Here is a 19579-nt window from a genome sequence, read left to right on the forward strand (position 1 = left end):
AAAAAAAAAAGCACAGGTGGATAAAATTGAAGTCCTGAAGGCAAATATACTGTACATCTCCACAAAAATCCACAGGCTCTGGTAGTATTACAAAAAACTACAGACGAGTTTGCAACATAAATAAATATGAGTTCCCTTACAAGGAACTTCACTGCAGGAGTAGACTATTAAAAACTAATAATGACCATTCCTTTCACGCCGTGAGGTGCATAAGGCTGCTGAGGCAGTTTAATTTGGCCACTTCAGGAGTACAGTCCTGAACAGGTCGCCACTCCGAAGGTTACTCAAATTGCTTATTTACCACAGTCAGCTTGTACTCATTTTGCCGACCTCGGAAGGATGACAGGCTGAGTAAACCAAACCCACCTGGTGTTATTTCAACTAGTGCGGGCCCGTAGGTGCGTGCCCGAAGGTGCGTGCCAGTATGTGCAGCTTCGTTCCTACGCTCTCGTAAATGACGACTCGCCTCTCGCCCCCCTCTCTCTCGCCCCCCTCTCTCCCACACTCTCTCACCCCGCTAGTCTCGCCCCTCCTCTCTCCCCTCCTCTCTCGCTCCTCTCTCTTGCCCCCCACTCTCACCCCCTCTCCCGTCCTCCTCTCTCGCCCCTCCTCTCTCCCCTCTCTTGAATTGTGACGCCCCTCTCTCTCACCACTCTCTATCCCTCCCCCCTCTCCCCTCCTCTCTTGCCCCTCTCTCCCCCCTCTCTCCCCCCTCACTCTCCCCCCTCTCTCGCCCCTCTCTCTCCCCCCTCCTCTCTCGCCCCTCTGTAAATTTATTCACAAATGTCTACCAAGCACAACAATTAATTCAAACCTTGGGAAAAACAGCTTTCAAACCCTTGGGAAACAGCTCTTTCCCTTCGGAAAATTCAAACCTTGGGATCAATTAATAATTTGAACAATTAATTCAAACCTTGGGAAAAAACAGCTTTCAAACCTTGGGAAACAGCTGAAACGGATGAAGAACGATATCAAACCTTGAAAAGGCACATACTCAGGTCCCCAGCATCGATTGTGACGTCATACCAAACGAAGAAGACAAAGAATTGTGACTTCAATCGTGACATCATAGCACCGTGTCTTGTCATTGGTTGACAGATAAATGGCCGTAACTTGGGAACCGCTCGTCCGATTAATATTGTTACGGCTGTGGAAATTCACAGGACACAATAAAGGATATCCCCAAGATCAGTTGTATCGCTAAGTGTGTGTTTATATAGATTTCCCCACCGATGTTTAAAGGGATTTATTTGTGTTATCAGGGCTCTGATCTTTGAGTTAGCCATTATTCTTTTGCTATCGTTATTTTGGATCAACCGCTTCACACCAACCACCACCACCACCAACATCGCTCTCAACAACCATTTCAGACCAACCGCCTTTCCACAACCACACCCGCACCTCAACAAACCACGCCATCCTCACCACTATACCCACAACCACCAACATCGCCTCACCACCTTCTCCAGCCCGCCATTCACCTAACCACCATCTCAACCACAATGCCAACCACCGGCCACGCCGCCACAACAAACAACCACACCACAAACCTCTCCGCAGCGAATAACATCTACGCCATGGAGAACAAGAAGAAGCTCCAATAACACATTTCTAGGAATTTCCCCTCGGAACTGGTAAACAGAAGTGACGGTTACTAAACGTATAAAAACCCGACTCCTCTCCGGGAATTTTCCTCCCCCGCGCACTGCGAAGGGAGGGGCGATGCGCCGTCGAGATAAAAGGGCGAGTTGAGAGGCCGTGGGGCGCGCTGGTCTTGGTGGGAGTGGGAGTTGCGTGGAGAGAACGGAGAACGGAGAACGGAGCGCGGCGTTGGTGTTCAGTCAGTGGGGAGTCAGGAGTGTGGAGTTGTGGAGGTCTGGGAGCGGAGTCAAGCTACAGTCTGGGAGTTGCGGTCTGGGAGTGCAGTGGAGTCTGTCAGCCTCTCGTTGGTCGACGGAGGCGCTGGTCGAGCCGGAGAGGAGTCGCCAGCCGGATCGCTGTTGAAGGCACGGGCGGAGTCCAGCGGAGTACAGGCAGGGCCACCGAGGGTCGCCGAACCAGGGCCCGGTGAGGCACCACGAGGGTGGAGGTAACTTGCAACGATCTCGTGGGACTCCTTCGGTCCGCCAAGTCCCACGTAATAAAGGCCTACGGGTCCAGTCTGACCCCCTTGCCTCTGAGGGGGTCTTTTCTTGGTTTATCTGTGTGAATGTTGTGGCGCCATGTTCCGCAAGTAGAACTGTGTAAGTGCTTGTAAATAATAATAGACGGTTGTAGTGCTTTACCTTGTTCGTCTCTTGTCCCTTCCCGCCAATTTCATTGCATTACTGTACGTGTCGTTTTATAAATAAATGTCCTTGTGTGAATGTTAACCCGTTCGTTGTGTCCTCTTTCCCCATTGAACCGCCGTATTGCTCTCGGAATAATAGCGGGCTTTTTAATAGCCGATAAAAGAATTGGGTCCAACAAGGCCTGGCGATAATTCACCGCTCGGTTATCCCAGAACGGAACGAACCGCTTAAGCGGTTTGTGTCCAAGCAGGCCTTTGTTGAGGTACGGTCTCTCGGTAGTCTGCCCTCGCGAATACTTAGGTATATCGATAATTCGGCGATTAACCCTGTCGCGCGCGGGTAGAGTGTTGACTCGGCCGTGGTGTGTGCTTGGAGCACACCCGTGACTGGTTTTCGGCGTTGTTCCGGAAAGTCGCGACTGAATTGTCCGTCCGGTGGGCGAGACGGCCGCCATTGGCTAAAGCGGCTGTTCGCACGCTGGGCGGGCGGTAAATTCGTAACAATATCAAACCTTGAAAAGGCACATCCGCTGGTCCCCAGCAATAATTCATGGCAAGTTTCAATCAGATCGGACCGGTGGTCGTCGAGAAACGGCGGTCGCATACAGACATACAGACAGACAGACACACACACAGATTGCTGGAATTATTATGTTATTTCAATGGCACTACAGGTTTTCAAACTCGGCACCCTAAGATCTTAAGCTAGCCACCTTAACCGTTATGCCAACACGAGACAGAGGAGGAGGCTATTAGGCCCATTAAAGTCTGCGCTAGTGTTGCCAACCTATGGTTGTTTGTCTGTTCTCAACTATAAATGGATGAGGTGTGTTTTTTGCCTCATTTGCCTGACTCTGTGTGTGCGTGTGTGTGTTTGACAGGCATTTTTTTATGGAGTTCTATTGGAGCATTTTGATGTGGAATATGATACTCAAATGATTGTCATGACCACCTGAGTTGATTTGGCTAATTAACTGCAAATAATTCTGTTGGAATTCCCATATTTTAAACGCACGCCATACTATAATGTACATAAATCGGCTTAATACGTCCTTCCACCACGTACTGACATTCTAATTACAAAATTAATGATAACTTTGCAACAAAGCTTATATGCATTAATACTAACAGTATTTACAACAATAACAAGTGGTGCCAGGCAGAACAAATCCCACCCATTTAAGGCATAAAGTAATTTTGGGGATCAAATTTAAATTTGATACATCCTTAACCTGAATGTTGATTATAAGGAATAGAATATGAAATATTTTAGTCTTAGTTTGAAGTCAATTAAACCATTTTTGGCGAAGTTATGAGCAAAAAACGATTTTGACCTTTTCGTGACCTGACCTTGACCTTTGACCAAATTGGACCCAAAAGTTAATGGGGTCGTGGATACAATTCTCGTGGTCGTGGTCCACCTGTGGATACAATTTGACAGTGTTTGAGCCAGCCGTTTTCCCGTAAAGTTGTATTTTCGTAACCATGTTTTAGTTTTAATGGAAAGTTTGTAATTTTGACCGAAGACCATGACCCCCAAAACTTCGGACCCTACCGATCTTCACAAATATGCATTTTTTACTATAGGAATGGGTAGGATTATAAGTGACAAATAGAACAAGGTCCACTATAAGCTTAGTTTGAAGTAAATCAGATCATTTTTGACGAAGTTATGAGCGAAAAACGATTTTGATCTTTTCGTGACCTTGACCTTGACCTTTGATTCAATTGGACCCAAAAGTTAATGGGGTCGTCCAAGGTTCATTGCCCACCTGTGGATTAAATTTGGCAGTGTTTGCTAAAGCCGTTTTGCCGTAAAGCTGCTAACAGACAGACAAACAAACAGACAAACAAACCGGACGATTACAATATCCCGCTCCCTCCCTCCGGGGGTGGAGAGGGGGGGGCGGGATAATAAGAATAGTGGTATCATTTGGCAAAAATAATGAAGACCATATAATCCCTATGCTGGCCCAAGCACCTCTTGGCTTGGTGCAAGGCAAGCTAATGCTCAATCAGTACAGCAGGTGGGTATGCAACAAGGCTGTGAAGACCAATGAAAATTTGCTCCATTGGGCCCAGTAGTCCTTTTGAATGCTGAGCATCAAGCAAGGAAGCAGCACGTACCATTTTTAACGTCCCGGGTTGTAACAAAAAATTGCTTTGCCAGGGATCGATCCACTGACCTCCCTCACTCAGAGCGGACACTGTAATTGTTATGCCACCGAGTCGGGTTAGTTTGAAGGCTGTAAAGTACAAGGCAGGTGACCTTCACAATAAAATCTAAGAAACTTGTGGAATTGAAGAAAACAGAAAAGGAACTGAATGAGAAACTGAAAAACACGTTGATTGAACTTCAGCATCTTTGGAATGAATGAGTGTTTAAACCATTAAGCTTTCTGTATGAATACTTTCTGTGTCACAGCTCTGAAAGCAAGTCTAATTGATTGTCAGTCTGATTTGATGATGCTGTTGAAATGAGACTTTTCAGGTGGTACAAATCCATAGGTTTTGTATTTAGAATTGTTCACCTGTCAGGAAACTGACTGACGGTGTATTTGATGAATGTATATATCGTGACAAAATTGATACGATCAGAGACTGTGTGTCATTGTAGTTTTAAAATTTAAATTGTATCGATGATTAATGAAGCCTTAGTTTAAAATTAATTCCATACCCTTACCTTGCTCATTTTTTCAGACACTGCCTGCCGTGTTGCGTGCCTTAAAAGGACGAGCTGCCCGGCAGTGCCTTGTGCAGGAGTTGGGCTCTTATGCACAGCAGAACCGTGCTGTTCTTGACCATCAACAATTTGACTACGTCGTGCGTATGATGAACTGTGCTCTTCAGGTATTGATCTCACACAGAAGCTGTTTCATTTACAACACAACTTCAAGTGAGGGTCACTTTAACCAGAGGCTGTTCTTTGGCAGGACTGCACACCCCTTGATGAACACAGTGTAGTGAGCGCACTCCTTCCACTGGCTACTACATTCTGCAGGGTAAGGATAATTAATTTATAGTGGGAATAATTTTGAACCTCTGGTTGCTTGGTCAATGGTCATGCGGTTATAAAATATTTTTCTCTAAACTTGCTCATTCTTATGTTACTGGCCAAAATTTTTTTAACCTTATTTATGTTTAAGATGATAATGGGTATGGACAATCAGTGCAGAAGAGTTTTTCAGCAGAATGGAGACTAGACCAGGGGCCACATTGTAGTCTTCCAGGAAAGAAGAAGAACATTTTGGATTGGTATTAAGGCAGGGGTTATTCATTCAGAGTAGTTAATGCATGGAATGGTTTAATGAGAAAGGTATTAGCAGCAGAAATGGTTGTTATATTTGAACTGAAATGAGGTATTTAGAAGCACTGGGGTTAGTGGAGTATATGGATATTGGCAGGACTTGTTGGGCAGCTTGGGTGAAGATGGGTGATTGTCTTCACGTGTCATGCTTTTGATGCCTCTGAGTGTCTCTTCAAAAAGTCAATGTGATGTCATTTTTGTTCATTCTCACTCTCCCAACAAACCCCTTCAGCCTCCCTAACTATTAATTTTGCTGGTGATGTGCTTGTGCCTGCCCCACTGTTCTCATTCTCAACACTGTTAAACTTCCTTCTATTTCCATTCCATGTGATTGTCAAGCTGACAGCAGGGCTTTTGTTTGTCATGGTGAAAAAGAATAAAACTTTGGGTTTTGGCAGTCTTTGGGCACTTTGATTTTACCCAATATTGAGCACTTGCTGAAATTAGGCTCAGAATAGAGCAAACCAAACCAGGTACTTTGGAGGAAATGGAATAACATCGTTTGCACGGGTTGATAAAGGAGGTTACTTTCTCAATTTGGAAGGAAGGGAGTTAATTTTGGGAAGTGCAAATAATGCTTTGACATATCGTATCTCAGACGTGCCATGTGGAACGTACAATATCCATCTCATCAATTGGACTCCATTTACAAGCAAAAGAAAACTGCAAGGAAACAGTTAAAAATAGTACGGATGATGTTCTGGAAATCACTCTGCTTGTTATGATCTGCCCCCTGCTGGACATTTAAGGCCTGCAACACATTTGCTTGTGGCGGATCCTTTTGAGCTTTCAGGGATTTGACCTGCCAGATGGCTTGCGATTATTAGCCACACAGATGCCTCGTGGAAATGCTTGCATTTGGCTTAAAATGATTAGCAACAAACAGGCCACCTTCTTTGCAACAGCTGCCACCACTTGTGTGCACTGCTGAATACTGTTGGGCAATCACTGACTATTGAGATAGATGAGTAGTTCGTCCTGATGCTTAAGTACAAGACCAATTGAACAGCTTCATTGAGTGTTTTTTTGTGTAAACAGGAAGAAATTTGTGCAAGGTCAAAATGTGGTATAAGGAACTTTAAAAATATATTTTGGCCCATCATGCCTGTGTCTGTCAATGCCACGTTGATTCACATTATCGATTTACCTCCTTGTTTTTACTGGGGTGAGGATGAGAGGTGGGGGGGGGAGAAGGAATGAGGAATGGGAAGAACATTGGGACAACAACCAGGGACATCACCTGGGTGTTGTTTATATAATCTCGTGCATGTGTGTACATGGTTTTTTTGTTTGTTTGTTTTTTTTAAACTTGTTTTGGGGTGTGAGATGGGGTTTGGACATGAATGACAGAAGAATTGTGGTTACACCACGTGTCTTAACCTACCACTTTGCTTGCTGTTCACCTTTCAGAAGCTGTGTCCTGGAGTGACACAGTTTGCGTACACATGCATTCAGGAGCATGCGGTGTGGACAAACCAACAGTTCTGGGAAGCAGCCTTCTACGATGATGTGCAAAAGCACATTCAGTCATTGTACCTCTCTATGGCTGATGGGCGGCAACAGGTGAGTCCAATTTTTGGAAATGATATGCGTGAAGGGAACAAAATAAATGCATAGTAATTTCACACAAAGGAATATTGGATTTTTTTGTGTGATTTAACACTTGCATTGAGACATTGTCATCATTTGCAGAAGTTCTCCATGTTGAAATTTTTTTTCTCTCTGCAACACCCAAGTTTCAAAGAAGGATATGCTTCTTCTGAACTGAAATGAAAATTCTAAGTACTTCAGCATTTGCTCAAACAATACATGGATACTTTACAACATGTGTTTCCACATTCTGCCGAAGTAATTTAAGTGACGATTTCTTCTTTGAAGTTTTTTTTTTTTTTTGGCATATCAGTCTTTGTTCCGGAACAAATTTAGACTTTTTATTTGAGTTGTCATGTATGGATTTTATCAGCTGTCTTGAATTGCTTCGCCTGTAAAGCCGTCTCATCAGTGTTTGGAATTTTGAGGGAAGTGTTTGGAAAACAGCTTTGCAAATAAAGACCACTCCTTCAGACAGAGAGGAGTCAATACATGCATGTCATTGATGAAAATGGTGTTGTGAATTGAAAGCAGGAGAAGTTGGAAGGTTAAGATTCGTGATGTTCATGTTAAAGTTACTTCGGGTCTTGAGAATTTCACTCGCTTCTTCCCCGATTCCCACATAACTGACATATGCTGGAACTAAGGAATTTTTTTTCTTTATGTAAATGTAGAACATTGATCGGACTTTGGTGGAAAATGATTGCTTTCGGTTTTTACATAAGATGCCTTCATTTCATTTCATTTCGCCTTGTGGTTTGGAGAATGACACAGATGGACGTATAAAACATAACTTTTATTTCTTGACTGTTGTCACTTCACAAATTTGGGAATAACACTTTACTGTGCAAGGATTTAAATAACTCTGCAGTTGTCATCCACAGATACACTCTCTCAGCATTCATACCCAAATCTCGAGAGAAAAGAGACACCACATATAATCTTCCCCCACTCCCACGCAGCTCTCTCTCCCCCCATTCCTGTGCAGCTCTCTCTCCCCCCATTCCTGTGCAGCTCTCTCTCCCCACATTCCTGTGCAGCTCCCTCTCCCCCCATTCCTGTGCAGCTCTCTCTCTCCACCCACTCCTGTGCAGCTCTCTCTCCCCCCATTCCTGTGCAGCTCTCTCTCTCTCCACCCACTCCTGTGCAGCTCTCTCCCCTCACTCCCGCGCAGCTCTCTCTCCCCACTCCCACGCAGCTCTCCCCCCCACTCCCATGCAGCTCTCTCCTGCCACCCCCCACAAATTTTTCATTTCTCCCCCCCCCAACTCACCCCACAACTCCCTCACAGCCCTCCCCCACAGCTTTCTCTCACATCCCCACCCTGCAGCTCTCCCTACCCTCTATCATGGTTGCTTCTTCTGAAGTCTTTATCCTGGTCACCTCTGCAACCCTTGACATTACTCCTCTGACAAACATTCTTCATGTAAAGTGTTCCTAACTCATCTCTCTCTCCCTCTCCCTGACAATTCCCTGACTGCACGTTGACAGGCCGAGCTCAGTGTGTTGCTGTTTATGTTCATAACTCCCTTTCTCACTTCTCCTTGGTCCTGGCACTGAACCCAGGAAATATTTCTGGTTGAATTTCTACCTCAACTCCAATATATCTTCAAGTTGTCACCACCCTCTCGCACGCACGCACACACACATGCACGCGCGCACCCCACACTGTCTATCTTTCCAGCTTCAACAACTTCATACACTGAGGCTCTTTCTTCCGATATAGAGTCTGTGTTATCCTCCTACACCAGGTCTCTCTTTCAAATCTGTGGAGCCTTTAGTTGCCACCATGCCAGTTGGCTGGGAGCCATCCTTCAAACTGCAGTCCACAGTATTGCAGTCAAGGTGTTTTCTGAAACAGCTGTTCTTACTCGGTCTTCTTTTATGCCTCTGCACCAAGTGTGCCGGAGGCATTATTAATACTTGCATCTTTACCCTACGTGGGGAGCACAATCACTCCAAAGAAGAAGCTTACTGCTTTAGGGGATGTCATAAAGGACATAAAAGGCATGAAGAATGAATTTAACGTGTTAGATAGTGTGGTGTAAAAGAGGATGATGCATCATCGGCGGTAAATATTTGTTTATTTAATTATTTATTTCTACAGCCTTTAAAACTTTTATTTTATTTCAATACAATCATATATATGTAAATGTTGTAGAACACAAATAGCCTTGTTTGCACTTCCAAAAACCTATAGTTTAGTGGTAGTTGGACACATTTTAAGCTGTCTTGACCTTTCCAATTTTCCGCATGCTCTGAGGATGCGATAAAAGCGAGATTCAAACAAACATGCTAGTGCCTAGTGATGCAACAACAGAGCTAACTTCGTCCAAAATATCTGTTTGTTTCATGCATCTTTTTCTCAAAGATCGTTCCAAAATCATCAGTTTCTCCAAGAAGAGTTGCCAGAAGGGTATAGAGAAGATAATGGCTGTAGATGGGTTGTGGGTGGGGGGTGACCTGAGGTGATTCTGGACAGCCATCTGAAGCTTTGGAGAGAAGAATGAGATATTTCCAGTCATTCTTTATTAGATTTGGTCATTTCAAACTTTCTCTCAAGCCTTTTGTACTCTTCCATTCCTCTTGGCTCCTTTGATCATGTACTTTTGAAAGTGTTTGTCACCTAATGGGGCTCTTGACCTCTCAAGGAGCTGACGTTTACGGAAGTTCAGACAGGCAGATTTGGTTGGTTTGCACTTGGTGATCTTCTCAAACCGAAATTGAAACTTGGCACGTGTGACATACTCCCCATGGGAAATGTGGGGGATTTTCTTTTTTTTTTCTTTTTATATTATAGGTGGCTTCGTTATGACATCATACTTGTATACATCAAACACTTTATCTGATCACTATGAAATTTTTTGATCGTCATCTAGGGATAAGTTGTATGGGGGGGGGGGAGGGATGATGTCATCAGTCACGTGGTTCAGCAGCCATATTGTTTTTGACACAAAAACGTTCAAAAATCTTCTCTGAAATGGCTGAACAGATCAAGGCAAAACTTCACACGCATGATTACCTATCCGTGAGGAACAGAAGGTTCTCCACATATGATGGTATAGGTCACATGGTTTGGCAGCTATGAGTTTTTTTAAAGAATAAACGTTGAACAATCCTCTTCTGCAGAACAGCTTGACAGATCGAGGGGAAACCACCCACATGTTTCCCAAGCCTTGGGGATACCAGAGTGTTCACGAATAATTGATAGGTCACATGGTCTGGCAGCCATATTGGATTGAACAAAGATCTTTAAAAAATCATTTCTCTTGAACCACTTCATCAATCGATGTGAAATGTCACAATTATGATCGAGTCGTCATGAGGAATATGTTTTTATAATTTCCACCTGATTGGACTGATGGTCTGCCAGCCAGAATTATTTATTTTTTGAATTTGGGTTCAGGTATTCAAATCAAACTTGGTACAAATATGTATAATACAATGAGGGGGGTGGGTGGAAGGGGAGGGGACAAAGCATGGAAAAGGCAGAGGGTGCAACACCAGAAATGATGCAAAAGAAGATGGAAAGACTACGGACCTGTCAGCAATGGCGAAGTGATAGGCCCAAAGACCCAGCTTCATCGTGAGACATTCTAATGATCTTGAAAACCTTAGTTTCCATGGTGTCAAGCTGAACAAATTGTGAGGCCAGAGGTGCCTGTCCCGAGGGGAGAGCAGCCCTCCATAAAGCTGCAGATGAAAGACTTTTAGGTGGATAGGGGCCCAGGTGTGCCAAGGAAGGACTTTGTGTGATGGAGGATGTCCAGGCGCCATTTGGCTTTGGAGGCCAACCCTGAGATGTGGCTTTAGAGATCATGGCTGAGAGTGAGACCCATGAGTTTGAGTGGCTAAATTTATTTGAGATTGTTGCTGAGAAAGTAGATGAGAGGGTTTGTGGGATGTTCCTTTCGGAGAGAGTGAGTGAGTGTGTGGAAATTCTCAGGATTGAAAGACATGTTCCAAGTGTTTGACCATTTTGTGATTTTGTCAAGGTCTGGGGAGAGGGAAGAGGCTGCTGCCTGTCTGTCAAGAAGGGTGAGGGATGTCACTGCAGAGAGTGGAGTCATCAGAAAAGAGATGGAGGATTTTCCAGTCAGTGAGATCATTGTCATTGATGAAAATTAGGAATAGGATGGGGCCCAGGACACTGCCCTGTGGCACTCCAGCCCTGACAGGGAGAGGAGAAGAAAGGGTTCCGTTGAGAGCCGCAGGCTGGCTGTGAGAGTGGAGTAAGTCAGCTTTCCAGGAATGGAGTTGGCCTTGGATTCCATAGACACCATTTTGAGAGCAAGGCAGGATTTCATTGCATTGAAAGATGTGTCCAGAGGGACAGCCTTGATCTCATGACTCATTTTGAGGGCCTCCATCCATTGTTTGGAGAGTGGAAGCAACATGTCCAAGGTGGAGTGATCAGGTCTGAATCTGAATTAATGATCTGAGATGAGGCTGATGGAGAAAAGGAATGATTTTATGTAAACTGAGATGATCGATTCCACGACCCTGCTGATTATTGGCAGTAAGCTAATTGGTCTGTAGTTAAGGGGATCCCTTTTTGTACCTTTTTATGTAATGTGATGTTGGCTGATTTCCAAGCAGATGGAAGATGTAGAGTAAATGACAGGGTGAAATGAGCAGAGAGAGGAAGTGCAAGACGAGCAGAGAAGATTTTTCAGACACATGAGCTGATGCCATCCGGTCTTGTTGTCTTCTCTGCATTTCTAAGTCCATTATGAGCCACTCAGAACTCATTACCATCTGTAATGCCTTCATATGAAGTTTCATGAATTATGGGTACTCCCCACACCTCCCCTCCACCCCCTTTCCCTGGACTGGTGTGGCTGCTTCCTCTCTTGCTTCCCCTGAGGTTGTCAAGTTGAGGCTCTCTGTGTTATTAGCATCTCTTGGCAGGAGGCTGAGTCACAAGGTGGTCTTCTCATCCACTGCAGGCATGTTGGTGGACTCTCTTGTTTCTCTCGCTTCACTCTTGCAGCCTTCTTCTCCCTCCATCCTCCGTCAGTCAACAAAAGTTACACACCTTCTTTGGGAATCCCACACTTGAGTACCTTCCTCATTTCTAAACCGATTGCTCACCTCAATTCCTTCTTCCCCATTCACTCGACTGTATAACTGACTCATTGTCTATATTTTCTCATACCCCTCCCCCCAGTATTTCAAGAGTGCTGCCCATCACAATCTCATGCTTTTCCCATACCTACTCCTGCTTTCTTCTACTTTCTCTGAACTACTTCCCACTCGTCCTTTTTCTTTCTGTCATTCATCTCGTCACGTGATGTTTTGTCTCCTTGTTACCCTTTTATCCTTTGTTGATCCATTAATTTACTGTCCTCTGTCATTTACGTCCTCCATTCCCCTAGATTTTCATATTAAATTAAAAAAAAGATTAATGCTTGTGATGATGTCCATGTTGTATATTTATATTGGAGGGAATGGGATTAGTTATATGTGGTGCAAAATAGCCATCTTGCATCTTATTTTTGCCAATGAAATGCTTAAATTTTGAAAAAAAAAAAAAAAATACTGCTTCATTGTGCAAATAAACATTCAAAGGGATTGAGAATAATTTCCTCATCGCAATGCTTAAGCTTGGTCCTCTTAGCTGTTGCTGAGGCCAAAGCACCTGCCACATAGATTGGGAATGTCGTGATAAATATGCATGCTGGAACGTGAGATCCCACCAATTTGTCCAATGAAAACAAGACGACCTTCCTTTGGTTTGTGCGTGTGGTTCTGCTTCTGGCCAGTGCCAGGATAGAGTTATGAGCTTGTTGATGGTCATTGGGAACACCTACACGATGAGGTTTCTTTTGCCACATGGTCATAAATTTATCGCACTCCCACGAGTCTGAGGTCATTTGCCTTTCTCTTGTAAACTTAATTTTTTTGGACCAGAATTGAGTTTTATTCTGTTTTTTGTTTTTTCCACTGGATTAGTGTGCAACGAGTGAGCAAAAACATCATTTATCACCAACAGTTCTGTCATTTCCGTTTGCAGTTTGCATTTTTGGTGTGGATTTACACACCACTTATTTTCCATTAAATCAGCAGTTTTATAGCTCGCTCTACTTTGAGCTGCCATCTGTGCTTAATAATGTCTCTTGATTTGCTCAAATTTGGTTTCTGGTCACTTCCACTTTATCTTATCATACTGTGACTTAATTTTTCTTTCTCTGTAGCTTTTAGCTGGTAATTTATGAGGTTGATTGTTCACTCTTGCTGAGTGAAAAATCTTGTGAAAATCCAGAAGGCATTACCCACAGTGACCAGGGCTTGAGTCACCTCTGCTACCGAAGGTGGATGGAGGTTATGTGTTTGCCCGTCTTTCTGTCTTTGAGCAGAACATCTCAAAAAGTTGTGGATGGATTTGGACAAAATTTGGTGGACAGGTTAATTGTGTGACAATGACGAATTGATTAGATTTTGGTGAAGATGCGGATCCGGATACAATAATTTTTTAATTGATTCTTCACCCTTGAGTGATGAGGCTAAAAACGGTACATAACAGGATATCTCAAAAAGTTGTAGACATATTTGGACAAAAACTTGGTGGACAGGTTGGATATGTGAAAAGAACTAATCAATTAGATTTTGGTGAAGATCTCAATCTCAATCCGGATATGAGAATTTTTTTTGAAGTGATTCTTCAACATTAAGAGATGGGCCCAAAACAATAAATGCAATGGCATGATGTTTCAAAACGTTGTGGACGAGTTATGACAAAACTAGGTGGATGAGTTGGTTCGGTATAATAAGAACAAGCCGATTAGATTTTGGTTCAGGTCAGGATCCAGATCTGGCTTATCAATGGGATACAAAATGTAAACTGTTCAGCCTGGTGGAGGTATGTGCTGTACCGAGTGCAGTTCCAGTTTTGGCTGTTCTCCCGTGACACTTGCAGTGCCTATAGAAAGTCTACACCCCCTTTCAAATTTTTCACCTTTTCTTGCTTTATAGCCTGGAGTTAAATCAGACTTTCCACCTTTATTTACCTATCATAACCCACAACTTCCAAGTGAAAAACAAATTCCACAAATTTCAGAAAATTAATTATAATTCAAAATTGGAATATTTTCGTGAGATAAGTGTCCACCCTCCTTATAATAGCAATTGTAAATTTCCTCAGGTGTAACCAATCACCTTCAAAATCACACAAGTTAAAATGCTCCTACAGGTGTTAAATTGGAGTGATTCTGATTATTTCAGAATAAAATCAGTTGTTCATGGAGGTTTCTTCTGCTAGTTAGTGCATTTCATAACAAAGACTCAACCATGAGCACCAAGGAGCTTTCAAAAGACCTCTGGAATAAAGTTGTGGAATGGCACAGATCAGGGGATGGATATTATAATATTTCAAAGGCCTTGAATATCCCTTTCAGCATAGTTAAGAAGTGGAAGGCATATGATACCACCATGACCCTGCCTCAATCGGGGAGACCCTCCAAACTGGATGACCAAGAAAGGAGCAGATTGATCAGAGAGGCCAACAAGAGGCCAATGGCAACTTTGAAAAGTTATATGCCTTCTGGCAAAGACTGGTCACTGTGTGCATGTGATGACAATATCCCAAGCACTCCACAAGTCTGGCCCGTACGGTGGGGTGGCAGGAAGGAAGCCATTACTCAAAAAGCCCACCTTGCGTCCTGTTTGAGGTGTGCAAAAAAACACTTCGCAGATTCTGAAGCCATGTGCCAAAAAGGATTGTGGTCTGATGATGAAAGCAAGAAAGAATGTTTTGGCCTAAATGCAGAATGTTACAATTAGCGCAAACCCAACACAGCACATCAACCAAAGAACACCATCCCTACTGTGAAGCATGTTGGTGGCAGCATCGTGTTATGGGGATGTTTCTCATCAGCAGGGACTGGGGCACTTGTCAGGAAGAAGGGAAAATTTATGGAGCAAAATACAGAAAAATCCCAGAAAAAACCTGCTACCTTCTGCAAAAAAGCTGAAAGTGGGATGGAAGTTCACCTTTCAGCATAACAATGACCTGAAGCACACAGCCAAAGTGCACTGGAGAGGCTAAGGAACAAAAAGATAAATGTCCTTGAGTGGCCCAGTCAGAGCCTCGACCTAAATCCAATCGAAAACCCTCCCCTAGCAACTTGACTGAGCTTCAACAGTTTTGTACAGAAGAATGGGCAAATATTGCCCAATCAAGGTGTGCAAAGTTGTTAGAGACCTATCCCAACAGATTCACAGCTGTAATTGCTGTCAAAGATGCTTCCACCAAGTATTAACTCAGGGGGTTGGACACTTATCCAACCAAGATGCTTTCTCGTTTTGTATTTTTAATTAATTTTCTGAAATGTGTAGAATTTTTTTTTTGATCTGGAAGTTGTGGGTTACCATGTGTAAATACAGGAAAAGTCTGATTTAATGCAATTTCATTCCAGGCTTTCAGGCAACAAAGGTGAAATTTTTGAAAGGGGTGCAGACTTTCTCTTGGCACTGCAACTTTTGTCACTGACACCGTTTAAACTGTTGGCTTGCTTCTTGCTATTCATACTAGTCATAGTACTTTTTATATTTAGCCATTATGCCTCATTCCCTCTCTGCACCATGCGTGTGGTGCACTCTTCATGTTATTACAATCCTTTGAGCCTCCTGAATGTCACATGCATCCATGTAATGTGCTTTAAAAATATTTTGAGCTGTGAGGCATAATTTCCACCTGACATAGTACATACAATCAAATTACAACTCGAGTTCATAGAAAACCTTACCCCACAGTCTTGAGAAACAGACATGAATGGGGTGTAAGAGCGGCAAATTTGATTGGTCATGATGATGTAAAATGCCATAATATTTTGTACAAGTACTGCAAAACGGAAGGGTTTTGAAAGTGACAAAAAGGTAATTTGTGTTCTATCGTGTTGAAGTATACAATATAATTTAAATAAAATAGATTTTAAAGGTTGTAGAATTTTTCTTTTTTGTAATGTTACCACCGTTTATGCAGCGCCTTTTACACCACCTTGTTTAACACATTAAATGAGTTATTCATGCCTGTTGTTTGTACCCTTTATGCCTGCATTGAAAAAAAAAGTACGTTTCCTGTATGGAATGATTTTCAATTTTCTTTAACTGCCAGACAGAGTAAAACAAATTGGACCCATGTCCAAAGGAAGTGATGCATTTGGAAAACTAAACAACACAAGACATGTAAATAACAAAAAACTATTAGAAACGTGGTGGTTCATTTTTGACGGACAAATGGAAGGACATAACGAAATATTGAAACGGCTTCACTGCTTAAAAATATCGCACCCATATCTGAAGGAAGCGGTGCAGTTTAGCATTTCCTTCTCGTGATGCTTGGCAGCTGGAGTTCCCCTTGTGTCAATTAAGCGTCTGCACCGCTTAAAGTTTTTTTTTTTTTTACGGATGGACAGATAGCCATACCAAATACTGAAATGGCTACTCCGCTTAAAAATTATCTCATTCCTCTCTGCATTTGCGCAATCGGGGACAACTTCAGAGCCAAAGTACCGTTAAGCTGCAGGTTCGTTTTCCGATTGAAGTTCAAAATACAACATTAAGTTGTTCCTCGATCATAAACTGATGTTTGTAGAGAGACAGAATGACAAAGTGAACCAATTGCTTAACCTCATCTTTCACTTCCCGTGCGTGGGTTAAAAAGGGCAAACAAGGTTTTAATCATTTGTGACGAATATGTGTGAAAATAAAATAAACACCATTTATGGCTACATTTCTCTGTCAATAAAAATGTGTTTCATGACATACAAATCTTGTGGTTCATGGAAGAACCAACTCAAAATGGTTGACTGCAACCTGATTGAAGTCAAATTAAATAGGTCAAATATGTGAGGGTGATTCAAAGTTGTTTCACCATGTCCTTTAAACAAAGCAGATATAATGCCAGTAGCTTCAATGTGTAAATATTGAGGTCAACACTGCCACCTCCTTCATGGTGTGAACTCTTCAAAGCGAGGTGGCAGTGCTGCCATGAGGAAGCTGTTTCCAGTCTGTGTTTCAGGAGCGCTTTCGGTCACTGATGAAACCAATGCATTGTTTTTTTGTTTTTTTACTTTTTTTTTTCTTTTCATGTATTACAATCCAAAATGTATTTTCTGATATCATACAGAGCACTCTGTTGTTTTTGTGGATATTGCCTACTCTGACCAGACTTGTTTGTCAGCAGGGTCAGCACACACACACGCAGAAACAGCAGAAGACTCCAATGGAGATAGCTGCTGAGCAGCTGCGGCTCTGGCCTACATTGGACAGTGCTAAGCAACAGGAACTAATTGCAAGTGAGGAGAGCATCGTTTACAGCCAGGCAATTCACTATGCCAACCGTATGGTGAACCTTCTGGTGCCCCTAGACACGAACAAAAATCGGCTGCTGTTTCGACCAGGTCTCGGGGATGGTGAGAGCGTATCCAACAGCTTCCTCAACAGCAGGTTTGTTAGGTGTGAGTGTGCCACAGAATGTATTTCACTAATTTTTTGGAAAAAATACTGAAAGAGATTGATCGGAATGGGAGGCTTCAGAGCGTACGAAGCAATTCCAGGAATTGATGAAAATGAGCCTCTTGCAGGCATGTTGTTGAAACTAATTTTGATATTGCTTGAGATTTTTGCCAAAATAAGCATTTGGTTAATTGCTGATAAATTTTGCCGAGCTCCTTTTGTCACCTGATTGCCACAAATTCAGTGCCACCATTTGTCCATCGACAATACATCTTAGGCAGCACTCTCTTGTAATATAGTTTGTCATGGAAAATTATGTTATAAAGTGCAGTCACACTAGTGGAAAAAGAAAAAGAAAGCAAACCAACATAGGCAATTCAAATCTGTGGATTGAACACTTTTGGGTTGTTTTTTTTTTACGTTAAACTGGGCAAACCTGCGCATTAGCAAATCATTAGCCAGCAACCTTCACCTGTGTAGCCTGATGATAAAATAGGAAGCAAACATTGTTATTTTTGAGTTAATCCGAGGGGCCTTTTCATCTTTTCTGCTTTTTACATGTCATGCCTCTCTTTATTGAAGAGCATGTTTACTCGTTTGAGGTTTGTTCAACAAGTCAATGGATGAACACGGAAGGAAGAAGCATCAAAAGGGTTTTCTTTAAATTTCCTTAAAAGAGTGAGATGCAACAGCACTAGATCTTTAGGTCAGGACACTTGCATCACTACCCCTTTACACATACTTTTTTTCTGTTGAATACAGTAATCCTCCTTTTTGCGACTTGCACTACCTCATAGAAAAAGTCTTTCTAAAAAAGAAAACTGTTCCCTTCCCTTCTGCCATAACATTTTCTGTTGAAGTATCTTTTTTCTTTTTCTTTTTTTTCCTCCACCAGCAGCATTGCTGATAGTGTGGCCGAAAGCTACGACACAGAAAGTGGCTTTGAGGACTCTGAGGGTTCTGACGTGGCAAACTCTGTGGTGCGGTTAATCACACGTTTTGTCGACAAGGTCTGCACAGAGAGCAAGGTCACATCGGACCACATCCGTGCACTTGACAACATGATACCAGGTATGTCATTAAGTGTGCAATTTTGTCTGTTGAGCTTTTTTGTCATATGTGTTCATTTTAAAATGACCTTCGTGTTGTTTTCTTGCTGTGCGTTCCTGCCTCCTGATGCTTTCCTCGGTTTCAAATCTATATATACTGTACTCTACTGTCGTTTTTTGTTTTTTTCATCGGCTCATAATCGCCTTGCAATCCACGTGTGCTTCCTGTCTCTTCGCTGACGAGTTTAATCAAAAGATGGCACGTTTACTTCACAAACACACCGTATTTTCTGGTGTATAAACCGCACTTTTTATTGGCAAAAATGGTAAAAGTTTGGGGTGCGGTTAATACACGAGTTGAGAAAAATAATCAGTCTTAGAAACGATCAATGCTGAATTTAAATTTTATTCCAAATGAACGCTTTTGTTGCAGTCATAACTGCTCCATTCCACCGTTTGAATTTTGAAAATTGGTTCAGGTAAAGAGTTTATACAGCGTTTTATTAACCGTGTGAGGATATTAAATAAAGTGACGCATGGAGAGACCCAGAGTTAAGGTGTGTGGCGTATATCGAGCCTTGCGACTCTGAAAACGCCATGAAACATCATTGAAGAAGAAGAACACCTGGTCTCACATCAAAATAATTATTGCTCACAATAGCTGGAGTCCAATAACGGAGCCCCCATCTCAAATATGCTTGCGTGGCAAGCTTCCCTCTTATGTCGTGTTCAAGAGGAAGGCACTGCTCAAAGACAAGTTTCTTGCTGGCATCATTGTTCGTGCGCAGCAGAAATGGTGGATAGACGAGCGACTTGTAGTGGTGACTATCTTTTTACAGGCATAATTTTCGACATGAACATCCGATGCAGGCATAATTAATCCTC

At 42.7% G+C, this 19579-nt stretch overlaps 1 protein-coding gene across 11 annotated transcripts in view; it reads left to right on the forward strand.

Annotated features, from left to right (window-relative positions):
• The window catches only part of SBF1 (SET binding factor 1), a 412273-nt gene that overhangs the window by 276634 nt on the left and 116060 nt on the right, over positions 1 to 19579 (forward strand). For 7 of the 11 annotated variants that reach the window (XM_085870627.1, XM_085870637.1, XM_085870630.1 and 4 more), the window contains 5 exons: positions 4991 to 5140; positions 5224 to 5292; positions 7008 to 7160; positions 17371 to 17636; positions 18541 to 18716. In XM_085870627.1, coding sequence (XP_085726753.1) covers positions 4991 to 5140; positions 5224 to 5292; positions 7008 to 7160; positions 17371 to 17636; positions 18541 to 18716 — 814 coding nt within the window. The remainder of the gene's footprint in view (positions 1 to 4990; positions 5141 to 5223; positions 5293 to 7007; positions 7161 to 17370; positions 17637 to 18540; positions 18717 to 19579) is intronic. The other 4 variants (XM_085870631.1, XM_085870635.1, XM_085870629.1 and 1 more) reach the window with 3 other exon arrangements.

This window comes from Eptatretus burgeri, chromosome 2 (assembly GCF_056783735.1).
Source record: "Eptatretus burgeri isolate ZD-2024b chromosome 2, Ebu_testis_v1, whole genome shotgun sequence".
NCBI classification, from domain to species: domain Eukaryota; kingdom Metazoa; phylum Chordata; class Myxini; order Myxiniformes; family Myxinidae; genus Eptatretus; species Eptatretus burgeri.